Source organism: Sinohyriopsis cumingii, chromosome 17 (genome assembly GCF_028554795.1).
Source record: "Sinohyriopsis cumingii isolate HCF-2022 chromosome 17, ASM2855479v2, whole genome shotgun sequence".
Taxonomy (NCBI): Eukaryota; Metazoa; Mollusca; class Bivalvia; order Unionida; family Unionidae; genus Sinohyriopsis; species Sinohyriopsis cumingii.
In genome coordinates this window covers 93,835,887-93,859,751 of record NC_142977.1, presented here as the reverse complement: position 1 = coordinate 93,859,751, position 23,865 = coordinate 93,835,887, and the positions used below count along the sequence as shown (strand labels likewise).

Here is a 23,865-nt window from a genome sequence, read left to right as displayed (position 1 = left end):
GAAGAATCCGGCGCCATGCGGGCGCTTACACACACACACACACACACACACACTGTCTGTGATGTAACACGAGATGTATAAACGTGCCGAGTTTCTTTTTTTATATAAAAATGTGTCAGTTGCATCATACATACCGTACATATATTTTAGTTATACAGCATACAAATACACGTAACTTACAACTGACAATCGATGACTACGACAAAATGTGTATTGCCGTAAAAGTCGTCTGTTCATCGTGCAGAATGTGTCCCTGCAAAATGCAGATCTGCAGTTATTCCCTACTTGTTAATTTGCTGTACGAGAGGCTTTTTCTCCCCCTTTAAAACGGGTTAAAAAATTTTGTAGACGTTTGAGAGTCAAACGTAAAAGTTGACAGTGAAAGCGACCACTTGTGTCGATCGATCTCCGTCGAGTACATCGGACCATGCTAAATGAAGAACCAACAGGAGGTAAAGGTAATTCAAATATTTAGTGTTATTTACATCCTGCGCATACGAGGCCACGCGCGCAGGCTGAATAGCCAGCCAATGCTTGTGGCGAAGTTCAAGATGGCGGAATTAATATATAAATGTGTTGGCAAATAAGACGTTACATTACACAACTCATTTCCAGCTGTGTCGCCGTATGTTTGATATTTTAGGACTGTGTTAGTCACAGCTGTGTCCATTTACGAAGTATTGAGTGTTGCTTTAAAGTTGCATTATACAGTAAAATTTTCAGTCGTCTATGTGTGACTGAAGGAGGGATGGGATTGTTCAATCGCATGGTTTAGTTGTGTCGGAGATTCGTTACTAGAATTAAATAGCTCGATCTATTATGTTTTACAGTTACTCTTCATTACGTTCAACAGATTCCTATATATCGATATTCATGTTATGCCGATTACATATATTTTAGAATGCATTATTCCAGGTCTTTAACATTTTATCACCGTAATAAGAAAATATCAAAATATACGAGTACAAAAAACGAAAAGATCTGAGGTGACTATTTGACTTCTGATGTCACTGACATGTAGGCTGCTAGAGTTGTATAGTCACGTGACTAGGAATGCAATGACAAGATCAACATCAAATTTCAGCAACGATGTATTTTCGTCTCGTCTGTCAGCGGATTAAAGACATCAGGAATGCTATGATCACAATTTATGATAAAATAAATCATATTCCTATCGATTTCATGCAGGTACATCTCGATGAAAAAATGATGGCGAATTCCAACTTTTCGATTGGGAATGGACTCTGACCTTACACCCCGACATAAATGTCAAAATATGTTTTTAAAATGGGGTGACAAGGGTCAGAGGAAACTCGGACTAATGGTGTGTGTGAGTGTGTGTGTGTGTGTGTGTGATTTTGATTTTTAACGTAGCTTTAACAATGTTTCAGTCATATCGCTATGATGTCTGCAGTGTGGCAGTTTATAGTGATGTCTAGCACTGGGGCATCATTCCGCAGACATGTAGCATGATGTCCCACCCAGTCACATTATCCTGACACCAGGCCGACCAGTCCTAACACTAACCTCTCAATGCTGAGCGCCAAGCGAGGCAGCTGTTTGTACCATTTTCGTAAGTCTCTGGTATGACTCGGCCGGGGATCGAACCCACGACTTCCCGCATCAGAGGCGGACGCTCTAACCACTAGGCCGCCGGAGCGGTCCCGGATTAATGGTACTATCGTTAATGAAATGATATCAAGATGTAAAATTCCAAATTTTTGTTGTACTACGCATTCTAGGACATAGCCCAGTTATATTTACATTGCAGCTTGTGAATTACCCTTTGTGTGCCAAATCTTTAATCACAAACATGTCGACAGTTTTAGTGTGGTGGGCATATTAGTATTGGTACTCACAGGGTCCTGGGCCAAGCGATTTTTAGAATGTAAACATTTGGGGGTCATCTTGAGGAGTGTACAATATTAATTAAAGTATATTCTACACAGCTGTACAATTTATAAAAGGGTTCAGCATATCTGAAGAAAAAAAAATGTATAGATATTAATGCATAAATAACTGAGATAATAATGTATAACATATATATTTCATATAACATCCAACACGTTTAAGTATCATAATATGCTGAACACATCATCAGAATTAATCGGATATGGAATATTTGTGTATCTCAGTACACATTTAATATGAAGTGCCGTGCAAAAGCAAAGCAGACATTACTCATCCCAATTAAAAGTTCATTAATTTTTTTTAATGCTTTACATAACATCATATGGTTCATCAACTAAACGTGACATCATCTTCTTTTAATAAAATTCAAGAAGACGCAATATCTGATTTTGCACAAAGTGATCGTCATATTGAACATCTACAAAACTGGTTGTCTTCATTATGCCAGATAAAAAGTTTATACTTTCTCAACCCTGTGCAAAACATAGTTACCTGAACTTGTAAATAAAATCCTTTGCCTCCCTTTAATGCATTTCCATTTTCACTCTTTACGTCATATTTGCCACTATCAAAGAGTTACGCTAACACTGTCCATTTAGAATTAGGAAACTGACTTTTAATATCAAGCGAAGTATCTCCACTTAAAATCCCTTCCTGACTTGAACATAACCATTTCTCCTCCACTGACACGTGCAATTCAGTCACAGTATATACATATAAATTTAAAAATTGTTTTGCTTTAACCTTACTGTCCTGTCCATGTTTTGTAAATTTGTTACCAATAAATTGTGAAGACACATTATCCCTTACGAAACTGACGCAATTAGTTGTCTCTTTAACGGGTACTTTGCGTGCTCTGCTAACTATAATTCTCAATTTTTTAGAGTCTTTCCACAAAGGACATTTATTCTGACTGACAGTTTCATTTTGCAGTTTATTAACATGATCTGCATCCAGGCATACATACCTTTTAAAAAAAATGTTAAACATTTCCAACAAGAAGATAAGCTTTCATAATGAAGTGATGTATCACCTGTTTAGTTCGAAGGTTCACTTGTGAAACTCTTGTTCATTCCTTTCATTTGAAATAATGCTTTAAGTTGTGAACTGTCAACAGTGGTTTTAAACTCTGCCTTTGTCAAATAAAATAGTGTGTTTCGGGCAATGAGCACTTCTTCTCTGTCATCTTTAATGGGACTGTCAACCAATTTTTTTTAAAATTTAATATTTACATGGGGTTTCGGTTCAACATTTCTCTTCGTACCTCTGTTCAACTTAGCTGTCTTATCAGTACAACTGACCCCAGTAAGATTATTTTTCACAGTATGTTCAATTTTCCACAACAAAGCACCGACATGACTGTACGAGTGTCCTTTTTCCGCCGTACATGTACACCACTCATTCTCAACAACCCTCTCCATAGTACAAATAATGTAAGCTTCGTTTACTTTATTTACTGACTGTGATGAGCGTATTTCTTCTTTCACGATCATTTTAATCTCCAAGTTCGATGTATTGTGCAAAATTGTATCCATATTTCCACTCTGGAAGTAAATATAACTTTGTATGCTTTTAAAGTTCTTCATTTATTTTCCATCTACTGCTTTCTACGAGATTAAATTGTTGTAAATGTCGACATACACGACATTTGGCCACTCTCTCATGTCCTCAATAAATTCATTTACACTGCAAAATATATCAGGCTTTAAACATCTCGCTTCCGACCAGTGGCGTCGGTAGGGGGTGCGGACCGCACCGGGTGACACCATCTCAGAGGGGTGACACCAAAATGAAAAATTGCTAATTTTACAGAGCACACACTACTCGGTCTAGTCGGATTTCATAAGCGGATAACCGATCATAGTTAAATACATGACCAGCAGGCACAGCAGTGGCGTCGCTAAGGGGATGCGGGGGGTGCGGACTGCACCGGGTGACACCATCAAAGGGGGTTACACCAAAATGACATTACTAAGGAATCTGTATGGTCTGTTACGGAAGGAGGACCATGGGGGTGACACCATGAGCTACCGCACTGGGTGACACCAACCCGAGTGACGCCACTGCTTCCGACATTATTTCACTTTCCAGTGTAAATTTCAATTTGTTTACAGTGATTCGTAGTAATGTAAGGGCAGACTCAGCAGTGGTGCTCCAAGCGGAACCAATCGATTCAATGGGTGATAACTGAAAAAAGTCTATATACTATAACAAAGCACATTCTTCCATGTTAACAATGCAGTTAATAGATCCGCAAGTCTAATAATTTGTGTGACAAAACGAATCAGCTATCTAAGCTATAGATCTATTGTCTAAGCATGTAGTAGTGAGAGAGAGAGAGAGAGAGAGAGATTTGGATTTTAACGTAGCTTTAACAATTGTTCAGTCATATCGCTAAGATGTCTGCAGTGTGACGGTTTATAGCAATGTCTAGCACTTGGGCACCTTTATCACCCCATTTTTGAAATCGAAAAGTTAAAATTCAATCTCGGAGTCTCCTATATTTTTTCCTCTTGCAGGAAAAAGTAGACCTAATTTTTGCGATGGGGAATAAAAAAAAAAAAACGAAGAAATTTCGAGTGGGAAACACGCCCTTTTTTTATAGCATAACCAAGCACGATCGAACATATCTACCGCCTTCTATATAAAGGAGGAAAAATTGCGGTCAGCCTTATTTCCAAATAACTGATCCTTGACAATTTCAACTCTGACATTTCGATACAAAGACAGAAGTTAACCCTTTCCTTCCATCTGTCCGACGCTTAAATAAACGAAGGTTTAATTAAGAATCACTTCCTCTCGCGACACAAACATCAGAAATCATGGGAGTAAAACGATTTAACACGCACATGTCCCCATAAATCTAATTATCTTGCCCAAATTAATGTACTCTTTATAAATCGACAGAAAATTTGCACCTTTACATCACGTGATATCGACAATAAAGAAATTTCCAAAATTGTACATAGAATTTGGACATACTAATTAGAATTCACTTAATGCTTGTAAATAAATATAATGCACACTTAATTCTCAACATATTTATTTAGAGAATAACGACCAGAAACATATCGGTATCGCAGCAGGGTGGACAAAACCATTTTCAAGAAGTATCGAGCACGTGTCAGCGATAGTATTGCTGGTGTCACGTGACTACCACACTGACATGTGCTCTCTGTGTTGTGAATCTGGTTTTCTTTAAATTGCTCAAACATTTACAGATCTTCGGTCATTGTTTTCACAATAAATACTTGGGAAGTTTCATTTATATGTTCTATTTGTTTTCCTACAGCAACACTAGAAATTGTTTATTGCTGGTATCACGGGACTGTATGACCTCTGATGTCATTAACATGTAGGTTGCGAGAGTTACGTATTCACGTTACATGGAATGCAGATGGCAAGATCCAGGTCAAATTTCAGCAACGATGTACTTTCGTCTCGTCTGTCAGCGGATTAAAGACAGAATGAATGCTATAATTGCAATTTCTGAGAAAATAAATCGTATTCCTATCGATTTCATGCAGGTATATCTCGATGAAAGGTCATTCAAGGTTGCTGGGCCGGCTAGTAAGCGGCTAACCCATTCCGACATCAAATGGTGCCGGCGAATTCCAATTTTTCGATAGGGAATGGACTCTGGCCCTACAAATGTCAAAATATCAAAAAAAAGGGGTGGCAAGGATCAGAGGAAACTCGTTCTTTTGGACATAATGACGCAGACATATAGCATAATGTCCCACCCAGTCACATTATCCTGACACCAAGCTGACCAGTCCTAACACTAACCTCTTAATGCTGGCTGTCAGAACCATTTTTATAAGTCTTTGGTATGACTCGCCGTGGTTCGAACCCGCGACCTCCCACATCCGAGGCGGACGCTCCAACCACTAGGCCACCGGAGCGGTCCATGTATTTTATGCAGTACTAATTTTAAAAATTGACCTTTCCTGATTTCCAGTAGTGAATATCGCATTGTTACTAGTAAAAGATTATTTTTCTAAACGAGAAAGATCAAATGACGAATCTGTAAAACGGTGGAATCAACGCATTCTAAAAATAAACAAGTATGTTGCATGACACTTAATTACGGTAGGTTTCTTCGTGAATGTTGTAACTGAATGAAAATTAACGGTAAAACAAACTGACCAAAATTTCATTCAATTAACACATCCATGACACAGTACAGACACAACCATAAGATTACACAATCTTTCCACTCCACTCGCACACAATGGCTGAAAATTGTCAGTAATGTGCATATGGACACTTTGAATCAACACTCAGTACTTCGTTAATGGACACAACTAAAACAATGGACGCGAGACAGCAGGAAGCAACTAACTTAATCCGATGTCTTCCACAGGCATCGGCTATTCCTGCGTTCCTGGCCTCGTCTGGTGAACATCACGAGAGGCCCGGGTACAGGGCTATATTTACCGTTGACCGAAATCGTTTATTATGCTCGACTACTGACAAAGAGGCTGCAGTCTCTTGGTTTCGGATAGCACCAGAAAAAATAAAAAATAAACAGTGTAAAGTGTATACATGTGTATATGCGTCATCATTCGCCATGGGCAAATCACAACCTCAGATACTGATATGCCTATACCAAATTGCTTTATACCAGTACTTCCAAAATCCACATTACTTCTAATGTGATATACCTCATTTATAAATCTTTCACCTGGCCATCACCCTCGACTACGACTTTATCTCTTTCACTGTATCTGGTGTACTTGCAACTTGTCTTAAAACTGGTTCGACTTGTCGTGTGAAAGGATGTTTCAAGGTCAGCACAACTAAGATTAGCGAATCCTGTAACAACATAATGATCTATATACTTTTCCTACTTGTGGTTTTTGAAGGTCTCAAAGCTTGGTAAAAGATATGTACAAACCATCGTATCGACTTCTGAGTCTGTCGTGTCAGAGTAGATTTATTTCAGGTGTCATCAGATGTCATTAGGTGTTGATTACCGTGACCGGAAGTGTACTATAAAATCATACTCAACTATGCAAACTAATGCACGTAAAACGACCAAGTAAAATGAGGTCATTTAAAAATGATCAAAAATATAAATATATTACTTCAAAACATTGATCTGCAACAATAAAATCAAGCCAAGGGAGGTTAAATTTCTGAATTTACCTCATGAGGTAACCGATATTAATTAACATTTACCTAAAATTGAATTGTTTGGATATGTAAAATGCGTTAAAGTTTACAACCCATTATAAAACATGTTTATCCTCACAGGCACTGGTTTCTATCAGTCGAAAGGGGGGAACTAAGGATAACACCGTCCCCTCCTACCAATTAACACAAAGATAACTCTCGCAGTTCACTATCCGACCCCTACATGACTACGTTATAATTTTCCTACACTATATTTGCATTTAGACACTCATAACTTCCGCCACTTTAAAGAAGACATTCCATATATATCCACGATGTAAAACTGAAGAACAGTACTGATTTTAATGGTTACTTTTAAGTGAAGTTTATCCGTTGTACCCGTCTACTTCGGAGTAAATATGACTATTCGGCAATATGTGTATAAACAATGAATAACCAAAATTAATAATTTTTAAACAAAAGTGTTTCTGTCACGATCATGTAGAAAATCAAAAGTGCATACATTTGTTTCATTTAATCTGTTCATTTACTATACTGTATGTGTATAGTAGAGGTTATGACCCTCATAAATTTACCTTATTAGGCTACAATTGGTGCCCATGTTTCAAAAGACCCGCTTAAGGAAATAACCAATCACCGAAGTAATGATGGTCTAGGCATAATAGCCGCGTAAGTCTAGTTGCACGTTGCGGTGATAAACTTAATGTATGCTCCGAACCCATACTAAAATAATCCAAAGAAATAAACAACTCAAATGGAACAATCAAAATAAAAATGCACGTAGATACTGCGAATACCATTAAAAACATGGAGACTAGCAAACTACAACAATCTAAACAATAAAACTACAACAATCTAAACAATAAAATAAACAAACAACAGAACTAAAAATTTCATTCAGTATACTGTACATGAGTAACCTAATTTCTGTGTACTAGCTTTTACTCGCTTTTAATTAGAGTCCAAATGCAAAAGGTACAGGTACGTTTATGCAAAGATGCTGGGGAAACCGAATATATACTCGGGTCCACGCTCGAAAGGTATAATGCACCCTCACCCCCCATCAAACCTAAAACGTATATTTCGAACTTCGAAGAAGCCAGTATAGCTCAAGATCGTGTTAAGAGAATAAATAATTCTGCCAAGGCCAAATGAAAAACTCTTTAAAAATTCATTCAATTACTATGGAGTCCAATCATGAAATTTCATTCCACAGGAATTCCACAATGACTTTATTATTTTTTTTTTTTGGAACTGTCATTCTTACAGTCATTTTAAATTATAGGTAATGAAAGAGGTACTAGCCGCATGGCGAAGAAAGTATAGGTTAACTGACCGAGTATCGAAAAATATTGGTCCCGAGTTTATGTGGTAAAGGACGAACGAGCTTGCGAGCTTTTTATTACATAATTAAAAACAATCATATTAATCGTTATATTACATGAAAATATACAATTGAAAAAATAAACTTTATTTTGTTTAGTTTCATATTTTACATAACGTTCTATTTATGAATGAAACAAGAGCAACTTGTATTTATTATACACTATTTTAAGACTGAACGCACACGTCAGTAGTAAAAAAAAATTAAAAAGAAAAACAGCTTGCAAAAGAAAATAGAATGTTATGTAGCCAAGGAAAATCCACCATTAATACTGGCCGCCATGTATAGCCTATCGTGCTGAAAAATGGCGTTAAACCCCACCACAACAACAAAAGCCAAGGAAAAATAAGGTATATTTATCTGAGGAAAATTACTCAACACATCAATGGAAAGTGACGGTGCAATTATGAGAAGGTGCCCCCCCCCCCCCCGAAAAAAAAAATCAAAAAAAAAAATCCTGCAATGTGAGAGGGGGAATACATTTGGAAAAGAGTGTGAATCAGGACTGAAGAATATTCCTTCTGCTCATTCACACTTAGTTTAGAATCGTATGCCTGGTTGTTGAAGTACGTTTGTGTCCTGTGAGCTGCATGATTTTATTTGGTTGACACTACGGCTTTTGATAGTGTAGTACTTTTGTTTTCCCTACGGAATGATTCGTAAATCTATTCTGAAATCCCGCATTTTCAGTAGCAACATTCACCAACGTTCCCAATGTATAGTGTGTCCCATCGGTCTTGGGTAATACATGTACCTCCAAATAAGTCGCTGTATTTCACAAGATTCTAAGTATGGGATAAACAATGTTATTCCGAGTGACTAAAAGTGCACCTTTTATGTGAAACAGAACATGCTCATGCACCCTCTGATTGGTACATTGTATCAAAGGTTAGTGTGACGTGCTCTCACTCTCTCTCCATTTTTTTTTTCTTGCAATTCTAAGTCTGGATTTTGATGATGGCTACATTAGGTATTTTTAAATTTCGTTCTGTATCAGAGCTGTATCTAGCCGTCACACTTGCATATAGACACAAAACGTTCACTAACATATTCAGTCAATAAATGTGGATGGGTGCTTTCTATTGTACTATACAGTATGCTATCTCTTCACATCCCATAACCATCACTGGCCATTTTTTACATCTCATTGTGCTTTTCCTGATTTTCAATGAAATTTTTCACGACACCTGGATTTATGTATCGATCTCCTGCCACCTTTATTTCTTCCTCAAACGGTTGAAGCAGCAATATGTTGGAAACGTCAAACTTTTTAACGCGGTAGGGGTTTGTTACCATTTTTATTTCGAAATAGATAAAAGTAGTTCTTCGAACGCGGGTACGTAATTACCATATAAGGAAGTGGTCAATAGCTGACCACTACATGTCACCCGCCCCCCAAAAAATTTTTTTTTTTTAAATTCTGCGGGCTCCCCTGAAACAACTTTTATCAATTGTCGGTTATCCCTGGAATCATATTTCGCACGTTTCTGTTATTTCCGCTTCTGTCTGCTGCAGGTAACGGCACTGTCCGGGACATTCAAGCCTAAAATTTCTGATTTTTTTTTTCTGCTTACGTACGTGTGATTCTCCCTATACCTGTTCATATACTTGTGTCTCATCGCCTGTAAATTTTTTTGTTCTTTTATGAAATTGCATACCACATGATTGTTTGCAAATGTTTCAGGTATAATTCAATCTCATAATATTTACTTCCTGTGAACATTTGTATTTATATCGTTAAAGAAACATGGTCAGTCATGTCATCTAATGACTGTAACATTGACCTTTTGTACTGCTATCAAAGACCCGGATGTAAACACGTTACGTCATATCCATCCTATCACGAAATGGCCGTATCTGATTCTTTGCGGTACTTAATGTTTCATAGAAATATAGAAGAAGGAAAATAAACTGATTTATGCCTACTTACGTTTCATACAAGTATCTGAAACCCAGCAGAAGAACACCGATAAACACAGCCCAATTTAGGTCCCTGGTGTTAGGTATATACAGTCCATCTTCGTTGGCTTCGTAACTTTTCCACGTCACTCCACTATTGTTCCTAAACCAGAAATCATCATCCCATATTGTTTCCCAAATTCTATCCAATTTATCCATTTTAAAACTCAAAAAATTATGACAAAATCACTAAAAAAAAATTCCTTTCTCTTGGACACTGTTAGAAAGCAGAATGATAAATTTCCACGGATATAATGATTGACAAAATATTGAGAGTACAAAACTCATCACAACGCAAGGCAGTGTTATAGTTGTATCCTATCAGGTGATCAGAGACATCCGACTGACTGCTATCGTTGTGTACATGTTTGTGTTAGATATTTTCTCCGCTTGCTACTCGCGTGATGCCCGAAGGTAAACTACTTGAACAGCTCCCACTGGCGGTACATATGTCGCATATCAAATAGGCGTTGTTGGATGCAAAGTTGAACGACTCCCTCTATCGCTCAGCTATGACTAAGTTGCCACGGCTTGTACCATAGCAGTCCGTTTGGCAGTTCATATAAACATGTGCATAAACGCACAATTGCACACATACCAATACACGCAGATGTGGAAACGTAGTGAAAACACAAAGCAACAAATTATCAAGCATACATTGAAACCACGCGTACTGATACATACATACATACATACGCTAGAGAAACGGCGATCTTTGCATTAGGTGCCAACCCCAACCCCTAGCGTTTGGCTCTCTCCCCGCTTCCCTCTCCCTCCATCGTGATATCATGTGTGGTGGCACGTTGTTCAACCCTTAGGGACGGCTGTGCATACATACATACATACATACACACACACACATACATACATTACACACACACACACACACACACACACACACACACATACATACATATATACATACATATCAGTTCCATGTGTTTGTATGTTTTGATGCCGTGCTAGATTTGAAATATCCAGCATTTGATGGATCGTGAACTTGTAGATCATTGAACTGCTCGCTTTATTAAATCCTATGGGTTCAAATTTTCCAATGTAAGCAGGTCGGCCAGGGTTGGGGTGGGGTGGGGGTGGTGGGTGAGTGTTAGTAGACGAACCCTGGACTTTCTAAAGATTATTTATCAACTTTGTTACGTCAGCACAGATTCACCGGATGAGCAGCGGCTAAATTAAGTGAGCTGGGGAATTTGGTGAAATGTAAATATAAACATGTGGCTTCCTGTAGGTATTAATGTTTGAGCATTTAGAATTATATCACATGACACCCCAACTGGAAATTGCCTGGAATGAAAAGGCCTAAATGCAACAGACTGGGTTAATATAGTTAAATTTTGGACTAAAACCTTCCCTGGACTGGCGCCTCGTGACATCTTCCCCGGGTACTTGTAATAAGCCAGAGAGTTTATGTTGCTTCTTTCTTCCATTACGAACAAATGAGAAGAAAAGGCCTCCGAAGAGTGTTTTCTTATACTGCATCTCTCTCTCTCTCTCTCTCTCTCTCTCTCTCTCTCTCTCTCTCCTTGTTCAAGTTGATGTTTTAATGCACCGAAAATGACAAAAGTTTATAATTTGGAGGAAGTTAAGTAAACACCAGAGCATCATATTCAATGTTTAAAAACGTTTTTGATACGTTACGCATATATGCATTTTCTACTTCAAGAAAATATCTTACAACTTACATTGGTAAATGTGCATCAATCAGACAATAAATAAATAAACTGCCATCATTTTGCCGTTTGAACTAAGTATAATAAAGTGAAATTTTTCAGGAACCAGTTTATTAATGTGGGCGGAATAGAGAATTATTCTAACTTCGAGGGGCGTGTGTTAATTTTTGGCGGTTATATAAACTTAGTCCTGATTGGCTAAGCTAAATAACAGGGATAGGAGTATTTCCCAGATGGAATTCAGTGTTTTTAAGTATTTTCACTTGCGAAATAAGTTTCCACAGAAAGGCAAGAATTTCTTAGCGCCGAGAAAAAATAGCAAATATCTTTTCTCGTTAAAACTGAGTCTCAGAAAGCACGAGGTAGTTGTCTCAGTTCCATGCAATTTTCGTGATATGAATTCGTAATTATTTGTTTGAACTGATATGTTTTTCAAATATCAGTTCTCCTTTAATGAGTTCGGAAGATAACTGTTTGCATTCATTCGTCTTGTATAGTTAAGAAGTGAGTTCTGTTAAGCGAGAATCAATGATATTAGCATTTAGAGCGCATGCCGGCTGACATTTAGCCCAGTTAGTGATTTAAAGTCCACAGCAAGGCGTAGTAATAGTTTATTAAGAGGTCTAGATTATGTCAAAGTTCAGTTAGGAATGCTAAATAACCGTTAGGGAGATAAATTAATCTTATGTACATGGGTTTGTGTAGCAACTGTGAAACTACGAACTGACCGATAGTGGCCTGTGTTTCTGTTGAATTAAGATAAGACGAACGATATCTGATGTAACGAGAGAGAGAGAGAGAGAGGGGGGGGGGGAGGGATAGTATTCGACCCCAAAAGAATAAGAAAAACCTGACAAATATTTTCGTTGTCTATAATTTAATTTAACAAGGGGAAGTGGCTTCATATAGGTATCCATGCAGAAGCAAAGTGAGGATAAGAGAGAGAAAGAGAGAGAGAGATTACATCGACTCTAACCTGTCACCAATGTTGAATTTGGATCGACCAGCGTGGAACCAGGTTATACAGGCATATTGGGCAATTTGTGTTCGATCGTTCGCTCGATTTCATGACAACGTTTGTCTTATCGGTATAAACAGAATGGTTAATTTTTATTTGCTACATTTTTATGATTTTGGTCATATTATTTCTAAGAGAATGCGTATCATTCAAATGCCGTGTTCAGTTTCATTTTGTTTACATAATTGATTAAATTTGTTATATTCTGCATTGATGACTCTCGTGTTATTCTATTCTATATCTCTGATCAGGTCTCTGATTATTCCACCCATGAATTTTCTATTTTATATTATTATTTACTCGATCCGGACAATAACGATAGTAACGATAGTCGAACAACCACGTAACACTCATGTACTGATTGCTTAGTTTTAACAGCCTATTCTGTCAATTACTGTCATTATCCTCCCCATAAAATGTGCTATAATCAACAGGTGCATGACAATGGTTTCGTAGATTACTCAACTTCATGTTGACAAAGGCAGCTAATGCTATGCTTAATTCGAAACGATAGTACGATATGACGTGCTATGATAGCAACATAGCGTTCATGTCGCAATTTTTGACCAAAGCTGCATGTAATAACATCGAAGGACGAGGCAATAAACATCACACAGTAGCACTTGTTTGCTCCAAGTAACACCTAAGTAGATTACAAATACTTCATGTCTGAAACATTCAGATGATACATTCTCACTAATTAATGCTGTTGTTTCTTCTGTGTTTTTTTTAATTATTATTTAATTTTTATCTGCCTCATGCAGAAAATCAGAGCAGGTTAGATATTTATTTAGGGTTGAGGCTTAGAGGATACGCCTTTTCAGTTCTTTAATGAAGTCCATACAGTTATTTAAAATATCAAAATAACATTGAGTAGCTTCTCGTGGGTCGGTGGTTCTTTCCGGGGTTTTTCCTCCACCATTAATACTGGCCGCCATGTATAGCCTATCTTGTGCTGAAAAATGGCGTTAAACCCTACAACAACAACAAAAAAATCAAAATAACATTGCTCACATACCCCGAGTGTGTGTATATAACTATATATATATATATATATATATATATATATATATATATATATATATATATATATATATATATATATAACACAAGAACAACAACTAGGCTTAACTGTGTAGTTACTATTTTCCGATTAACCCATGACTATTTCCGGTATTTTGTTGTTGTCAAGGATCGTGTCGAAGGTTTCACGGTACTAATCATAAACAAATCGTAGACCAGTCAATAAATGGGTGAACAATTAAAAAGGATAAACGGGTTTGTGAGTTCACAATTAATTGATGATGAGAGGTAAAAATGAAGTCAAATTATTTTGAAAAGCTAGTAATTAAATTGAAATGAGATGACGGAAAGGTTATATCAATGCACCCTCAGTTTAAGTACTAGCTTTCTTTGAGAATCCCAAAGATATGAAGTACAATTTATTGTTTAGGTACAGAATAGATGATTCCACATTCAAGTACATGTAGTTCAAAAAGAATGCCGCAGCTTGTATCCCTTAACTAGCAAAGGGGCATTCATCAAGGCTGGTTCCATGCTACGAGATACAGGTTGGGTACTGAGTACTTAGAAACTGAAAGACTTTTAATTATCCATATTATGATGTTTCCACGAGTTTATTTTAGTAATTCAATCAAACAATGTACGAGTTTATTATAGTAATTCAATCAAACAATGTATCCAGACATAAGGCACACGATATAGTAATTCAATAAAACAATGTATCCAGACATTAGGCGCACTATATATTCCCACCCCGTCTTTGCCACGAGTAAGGTTTTTGTACCCGCTTTGATAGTTACATAGGGCATTTTGGCCATCGAGTCTATAGTTTAAGCCAGTTACAAACTGTACTTTTGTGCTGTATTCTACATGATATAATTGCCTAGATTATATGAATATAATTGTATGAATGTACACATATTTAATAAACTGCCTCTTGAACAAGCAAAATAGTTTTGTTGGTTTCCAAAACTTCATCCAGTCAACGAATAATCCCCCTTTCAATATATTTATGTTGTTGTAAGGTACGGTTACACACCCGTAATGTGACATTTGTGCACGAGTTCTCCATAATCCATTGTTTCGAAATATTGTTTGTAATGTTTGGTCGTATGTTTTGGTCATTTTAGTGACGTTTTAGAAAGTAACAACAAATAAACTACTTGTTCTAATGTAGTTTATGAAATTTATGTACCAGTTAGTACTTACTTTAGTGTAATCTCGGTATTCCTGAAAGCTATAATTAATTACAATTTATAGTTTATGCTGTCCTCGTTGGATGCTGTCATGACAAAGTGGGTAACTTTATCTCTCGCTCAGCACTGGATAAATGCTACTGAAATTTGTATGATAATAAAAATGCTTTGAATGATATAGTAGTTTTAGTCCTAGTGGTGTAGATCATGAAGCCATACAGGTAAATAAAAGATAGATAGATCCGATGACTAAACTTTTTCTTTCCATTTATTTATTCATAAATTCAACCCCTTTTCATTTAAGGCATCTTTCCACCCAACCTTCTGCTCATTATTTCATGCATCCATCGTCCCAATGATACAAATTATTATATGCAAACAGACTCATGCATACAAACGGTAAGTGTGTGTGAGTGATTTGGATTTGTAGCGTAGCTTTAACAATTTTTCAATCATATCGCTACGATGTCTGCAGTGTGATAGTTGATAGTGATATGTAGCACTGGGACACACACACAGTTGCTTCCCTACGCTTTGTGAGTAGACAAACATAACGCAAAACCTGTTGAAGGGAGATTTTAATGTTTTGATCTTTGTAAATGATAACCAAACCATATGAAACTCTTCATTCTTTATGTCAAAGATGTTTGCTATTAAGATAGAATAATGTGAGAGATCAACTATTCACTTTTGCTGTAATTACCTATTGTCTTGTACATATTGCTTCGGTATCTATCACAAGACCCCTTTTTGGATGTCTTTCATTAGTCGATTCTGTAACTTTGTCAAGCCGTTTTAAAGCTTCTCATGCTTGCTGGACAATGTTTGGAACGTAATACATCAGGTGTTCCAATTGTTGATTCCTATCTTCTTATTCGTCCTCGAGTTTATCTATCTCATCAAATGGCTGTTTCTTCTTCTTCTTTCTTCTTGCCACCTAACATTTCCCAACAATGCATGTAGACCTCCTCAGGATACCTACACTGAACGTTTTGAGTTCACTTCATGAAATAAATTTATTTCTTCATGTGCATCCGCAAGATAGGCCTGCTAAAGGTAGTCAAGTTGTTCTATGCTTTGACTTCCCTGAAAACATTTAGGAGAGAAATGCAACAATGGTAGGATCATTGTTTCTTAACAAGAATTCATGCCTCACAAAAGCCTTGTTTATACTGAATGACATATTTATTATACCAAAATCTCGTCAAATTATTGTTTCTGTCCTCGTTTTAGTTCTTTATGTAACTAACAAAATCACCTCGAAAGTATACTACATCTGGTATTTCATATTTGTACGACACTATAATCTTAAACTAAGTACTCATCAAAACCGAAAAAAAATGTACAGGTATTCAATAAAGACCGATTTTTTTATAGTCCATAGTATTTCTTACTAAAATTTCGATTCCAAATGTCAATTTTACGCCACAAAAAAAAAAAAACAAGAAAAAAAAAACACCCACCCCAAACAAAAAAACCAAGAACCCATAACACCCAACTCAGTTCAAATTTGGAAACGCATTTTATCTGCTAAATTCCTGACACATACTGGAACAGATTAATCACGGTTAGTTACATCTTCGCTATCCAAGGTTCCGATATGTTAACCCGATCTACCCTCTCTCTGACTACGTACCAGAGAGATGCAGTTACAGGTGTATTGGAGTGAAAGGTATTTGTACCAACACGGACCGGCAGCTGAAACTTGCTTATTTCTATCATGTAGGAACAGTGTTCAAATTTTAACAAGTTTGATAGGATGCGGTGGCTTGCCATCGAAGATTTCTCAGGATCGCAATCTGCACCTTATATTGAAACATGCAACGACTCAAAATCAGCATAAATTATAAATGACACACGTATCACAAGAGAGTTCTCAAATTCTGACACTTAATTATTTTTGTCTGGCGTGATTGCTATCGCGACATTGGCATAATCTCTGCCATGATCACTAATACGTTTTTCGTTGGGTTATGTGGGAGACACATTCGGTAATTATAGGTTACTGCATTTGTATGGGAAAATATGAACGAGTTTGGAATGCGGCATACATTCATTTACGTTGTTTCTTGTAGTGTATTTTGTTTATATAATTAAACCTTAGGTAGAATTAAAAAAAATGAGCATATAATAAAAAGGTTACTGCATTTGTATGGGAAAATATGAATTCGTTTTGTCGGAAGAATATACTTCACTCCCAAGGTCGTGCAGTATTCCATCCAAAAATACTCGTTTATATTTTCCCATACAAATGCAGTAACCTATAATTTGTGTACAAATCAAAAGTGCTGGCGTCTGCGTCCATTGTTTGTTTACAAATAGAAAGTAGTTCCTATATGCACGTGAATGCTATATGTGTATTGTCACGCGGATTCAATATCGGGTAATACTGCACGATTCTGACAATGTAAAGTTACGGGAGAAAAAATGAGCATATAATAATGATACTTACTGCACTTGAGCTCGTTTTATTGACCATACATCAAAAACCCGAAATCCAGCAGTTGTAACCGTCCTTGGTGAAGTAGTACACATAAAGCAAATCAAGCTCGCGCTCAGATGCCACTGAAAAAACGTATGATGGGGCCACTGACAAAAGATAGGTAGCGGATAGATGCTTTCACTATCACTAATACTCAAAATATTTAGTGAAATATATAGTATCTCAAATTTTACATATTTACTGAAATGTATAGTAGCTCAAATTTTGGCACGTCATTTACTTGCACAGGAAAATGTAACTCTGTAAAATTCAGCGTATCTTGATTGACGGCATAGTTTGCTCACCCAGTCTGAATTTTTGCTTTAGGATACAGCGCAGATAACAGCACACACGACACATTTCGCGTCACTATTTTTTAAAATATAAACACAGTTATGGCACGCCATACATTTTTCAGATTTAATCAAGAATCTATTTTGACGTGCTTACCGAACATCTTGATACGCCAATTAGAATCAAATCAGAGCTAGAATGTATTGATCTTGGCTCTTAGTGCAATATAACGTTATTGATATTAGGTGTTTCCTTGTCTAATGATTGCGCTGACCTAAAAATAAAACGTGCTTTTGTATCAGTATCATATATCTTTGTAAACGCAATACTAACACCAACAACAAAGATTTAGCTTGTAAATGGCCCACCATAATCTGCTAAACATACTTCTAGGCACCTCATATATGTCTTTGGTATGAATAATCACTTGAGTACGTTCCAATTGCATCACATTTTTGTGTCAGTATGTCATGCTTTTTTCTTGTGCTTGCATCTTAGTGTCATTTTGAAATCTCCATATCTATCACATCGTAATTTCTTTTATCTAAATTTCACTGAGCTGTAAAATTTAAAAAGTGAAACAAGATTTAAAAGGGAAACATGTATTTTTTTCCAGGTCTAGCCTAGTATCCGGAACAAGATGGAAGAGTTGGATTAGCTTGGAAGCTCTAATGTAGTCATATGGTGATACCTAGGACTCATTAAGACATGTCCAATGTACCCACCACAATTCACCAGGATTAGCTTATTCTGCCACACTGATGTATAGCACATGAAAGACATGGCTTAGGTCTTCATGAGAGAGATCAGCACGATTGCTCAGTAAGGTAGAGCGTCCCTGGAGCTGTATTTTTCTATTACATCGTCACTTTTTGTGGCTATTGATATATAAATGCAGTGCAAGTTTGCCATGGAACATGATACTGGCCCCATCAAAATGTGAAATTTGAGTGCGCTGTTTTTTATTCCAGCAACTGGCTGAGTACCTGACAAAACTAAATGTAGAACACAGCACTTTTCATAGCTATTTTAGTATGTGTACCAAAGTCCATTTTAAAAGGCACGTTGCAATTTATGCAGACATCACTGTGAGCTATCTTCCTCACTACTCCTTGACAAAATGTTGTAAGTTGTACAGATTCAAGGCACCAATTGTTTTAAATGCCATTCATTACTCAACTTTTGCTGTCTAAAACGTGTCAGTTTAAATATTAAAATTTGTATAAAATGTAATTTTACGTTAAAAATTTAGTTTACTAAATTGAAATATTTATTTGAAATTCTACAAAAGTTTAATGTATCAGGTTTTAATATTTAAACATACTTTCATATGGAAATTATCCTGTATTACATTAAGTTTATACTGCATTGAAAAAGTCCTATAATTAAGAAAGATATAGCAAATATATTTTTTGGCATCTCAAGAGTACCTAGCCCAACATTTGCTTATTGTGCAACACCAACACTGCGCACTTTCTGACAGCTGTCACACATATTGCTTGCTATAAATTCAAAGATACATTGTGAGTGAAGTTGAAATCGGCGTGGCATGTAAATACACAAGTTTAACTAAAATTGGTCATAAATAAGTTGATCTGATAGGACTCGGGTTACAATTGTTACTTCCGGTTCAGTACCCACGATATGTAGTCCCCGTCTAGTTTTAGAGCATTTCTTCCTGTCTCATTCTTGTGGTGATACACGAGTTAGATTTAGGCATTCTTGGCATTGATTTAAAGGTGACTGTTTAGTTTTTAGAATATTACCATTATGGTGTGGATGTTTGTGTGCATTTTGACGATTGTGCACAGTGAATAATGAGGCAATGAGGCATTGTTGCTGGTCTGGATGTGAAATCTGTGACCCACTGCACATTGCTTTGTTTACAATCCAGCCTATCAAAACGGATGACCAATAACGTATGATAAGAGATACACTTTGAATTCATCTTTGAAGGTACTTTTGATTAATATTATTGGAATTTGGGCACAGTACAAAGTTCAGTATCAAGAAATAAATACAGAGACTGTAGAGGAAAACAATGTTTTTGATCTGAGCCCTTCTGGGACAGGACAGAGTCTCGCAAGACATCGTTCTCGTTCATGCTACCGGCTGCGGGATCGTGATCTTAGGTCTCACCGGACAAGTTTGTTTAGTGAATTTTCATGAGACTAAGAGAGATTGCAGAAAATGAGAATATTTTCTACAATAACGATACAAATAAAAACTAACCAATGCTTGTGTGGAAAGCTTGCTTGTCAGATATTAATTAAGGTATTCAAAATAATTATTTGTACAACTGATAGCTTTAACACTTGACTAACACTAGTTCAACCCCTCCTATTAGCGTTCAATTTTGATAGTAGAGAGCTGTATGGAATATTTTCTTTTGAGAAGACGGCTCAAACAATCGGTATGGATCTCGCGCATGTTGAAAGTTCACTGGTATTATGACAAAATCGGAATGCTTCTAATCAACCCTTAATAATCTCCATTAGCAGACATACATAGATACGTAAACCATGTTGGCTGCTCATTTGCAGCCCAATTTACGAATGTAATCTCCAATGCAAGTCTAACCGTAATAGGTAGTCACCAAACAAACCAACACATTTTCAAGCCCAACTCATAGTAAATATAATCTAACTTGCAGATTTTGTTTCTGTGTGAATTTATAAAGACAAGACTCATGATTTTTAGGTTCATGCCCTTTACCTTGAAGTTATGGTGGTGATTGTGTCAAAATACGAAACTATCCCGTGAGACCTAGTGACAAGCTTGCCATTATGTTTTAAAACATACCAGTCTGTTTGTCAGGAAGATGATTGTTGGCATGCGTCGCACTTATTTGCATACATAATGAAATTAAACCTCGAAGCTGGCCCAACCCTGGCTCACTAACTTCAATAAGCGGGGTTGTGGTATTTCAAATTATTTCTGAGAACTATTAAATATGTTGCATCAACAACGATATAAAGCATTTAGACATGGGCGCCCGCACACAGGGGCAAGGAAGAGGAGTACATGCCCCTCCCCCTCATCCGATTTAACCTGTAAACATTTTTTGGTCTACATTCGTAAAACTTAATAGCTGACCACTGCATGTTTGCAACCAATTCACCCCCACCTACCCCGAAAATAATATATATATATATATATATATATATATATATATATATATAGAGAGAGAGAGAGAGAGAGAGAGAGAGAGAGAGAGAGAGACATGCACAGTAAACTTAATGTTGCCGAAAGATTGCAACGTGGATATCTACTAAAACTGAAAAAAAAACTTAAACCATCTACTCATCCTTTCTAATAAACTTGGTTTTAAAATAAGTTTCAACATTGTTAATATCGCATTCAACATTGTTAATATCGCATTCATGCATATGAAACAGTTAAGACAAAATAGCTAATAACAGAAATGGTTGGGAATATTGTTTTACTTTTGCGTGACACTAAATATATCCTCGAAGAGACTGCTGTCGCCGAAAAGTCGCTTGGTTTTCGAAAACGGGTATCATATGTACTACTATATCCTCAGGCATTGTAATACTATAATATGCACTACACACACACAAACATTAATTATGCCACTTTTGAATCGACAGCTGACATCATGGCGATGTGACCGAGAAATTTTTAAAGCTATGTTAAAAGCCTCTCTCTCTCTCTCTCTCTCTACATACCATTAGTCCACGAATCAGACGGGACTATTAGCTATTTGTTGTATCTCCTTAAACCTGCCAAGAAAACCTGTAATGATTTGACTATTAAATGTGTGATGCCAGTTTTCGTGGTTTCCTTAGTTATTGTAAAGATAAAGAACGAGTGTCCGTCTATGAAGAAAACGACATCCCATCACAGTCAGATGCATACATATACGCAGTGCCCAATTACCCACTAAACACACGAAGTGCGTGCTTCGGGCGCCATCCCAACAACGGCACCAGAACAAATTAAAATTTATTGTTGATGATTAAATGTAATGAATTATATACGACCATTTCGATCTGTACGTACGAGTTGGAAAGATGGCAACACTGGTATTTCCCCACCTTTGTAGCTTTTGATTGTTTGTTTTTTCTGTTGGGGGGGGGGAAGTTTCACATTTTGTAGGAGGGGGAGGGGGCATCATACTATTTTCAGTACTTAGTGCTCAGGAAGGCCTTAATCCAGCACATGTATTTATACAACGATGAAAAAGGCATATTCTGCAAACGATAGAATTTGATACCCACCAAAATTTATGAAGTGACATAATTATTGACAACTATGCAGTTTTCGGAAGACAACGTCTGTTATAGTAATGGGAATTTACAGCGAATTCAAAACAAAATATTAACAAAGTACATTAATATAAATATCGAGATGCAGGTTATTTACCTATTGGCACAGTGTATGCCGGATATAAAGACTGAATCAAACAATACCTGTATACAATACCTGAATGCCAGTCTAAAAAGCAAGAACTCACTCTAATTTAAATTTCAGATTTTTTTCCAGCTGAACATTCTCGAGACATATGCTCTGCGCAAAGGAAGTATTTGGGGTCTATTTCACCGATGCATTGCTTGCAGCACGCTCAGAGTACAGATGAATAAAAGACAATTCTTTCTCTTTTCATCCATCAATAATTTAACACTAAAATGACGACTTTACTCACCCTTTACGAGTTTTATTGCAAAAATCTCCACACCCCATCCTCTTATGGACGGTGAAAAACTCAGTTTTAGCTCTTCCATCTAGCAACGAACCAACCGAATTTCTAAATTCCTGATGGACACATTGGGACCACTTGGTTATTTCTGCCCGACAAAAACATTTCTCAGGTGCATGTGGCGCAGTAAGTTTTAGAAAAGTCATATCATTTTGTAAGTCCTAAATTTTTTCACGAAAAGGAATCCACAGTCGGACCGCCTCTGCAATTTCTACATTGGACTGATTTTACCGAGAAGCTGCGAGCGAACCAAAAATACGATTCATTCGCAACTTCTCGGTCAGTTCTTGTCATCAATAGCTACGTGGTCAGAATGGCAGTTATACATTGGAGGTATGATGAGCAAGACTTACATCGAAGTTGCTGATATGATAGCGCATAAAATCGTGTGACTTTAGATCATCAACAAACGTGTTTCGCAAGTGTTTTATCCTTACTATAGTGCGTATTTTACTGATATCTATGTGTGCATTGTCGTAAGGCAAGAGCGAAAATCTGTTATATACTTTAGTAGTATAGTGGGATACCCTAGCGTTAATGGGAAAATACATTACAGACACACACCCCCTTGGGGACGTTTAGCGTCAACCTCTTTTTAGCACACCTTGGGAACGTTTAGCTTCAAGGGGAATTGAACATAGGGAATGGATTGGGCCTGTATAAGATCATTTAGAATGGAACTGGGGTGACGTCACGGTGCTGAACACTGGCAACAATGTTGTAACAATGTTGCAAGTGGCCGACCTCAATCGGGTCAACGAGCGGGACAAAAACCCTAGAACGTTTGGCGGGACATATACATAAATAACACATAGAAGATACAGACATAGATTGATGAATATCAATCTATCACACAAACAAGTATACAACCGACTAAAAAATGTTTAGACAAGAAAACAATTATTTTCGAGGCATATGAGTGGCCCTGAAAAGGGCCTTTGGTATTTTTGTTAACATCATTCCATTAACATAGAGAGCATCGTATAGGAGGTCTTCTTGTCTTCCTCAAACGTCTGACTTCTGGGCCGTATATGAGGACTCTCTTCAGACA

The 23,865-nt window shown here is 36.9% G+C and overlaps 1 protein-coding gene and 1 long non-coding RNA gene across 2 annotated transcripts in view; one reads left to right on the top strand and one right to left on the bottom strand.

The window, feature by feature from the left end:
* Positions 1–10,878, bottom strand: part of LOC149779444 (ceramide synthase 2-like) — a 64,094-nt gene extending 53,216 nt beyond the window's left edge. The window contains exon 1 of the mRNA XM_089940108.1: positions 10,365–10,878. Within this exon, the coding sequence (XP_089796234.1) occupies positions 10,365–10,552 (188 nt within the window). The 5' untranslated portion in view covers positions 10,553–10,878. The remainder of the gene's footprint in view (positions 1–10,364) is intronic.
* On the top strand, positions 90–21,886 carry LOC149779443 (uncharacterized). The gene is made up of 2 exons (XR_016415654.1): positions 90–458; positions 18,711–21,886. It is a non-coding gene; the product is annotated as an uncharacterized LOC149779443 (long non-coding RNA).
* Positions 21,887–23,865: the final 1,979 nt, after the last annotated feature.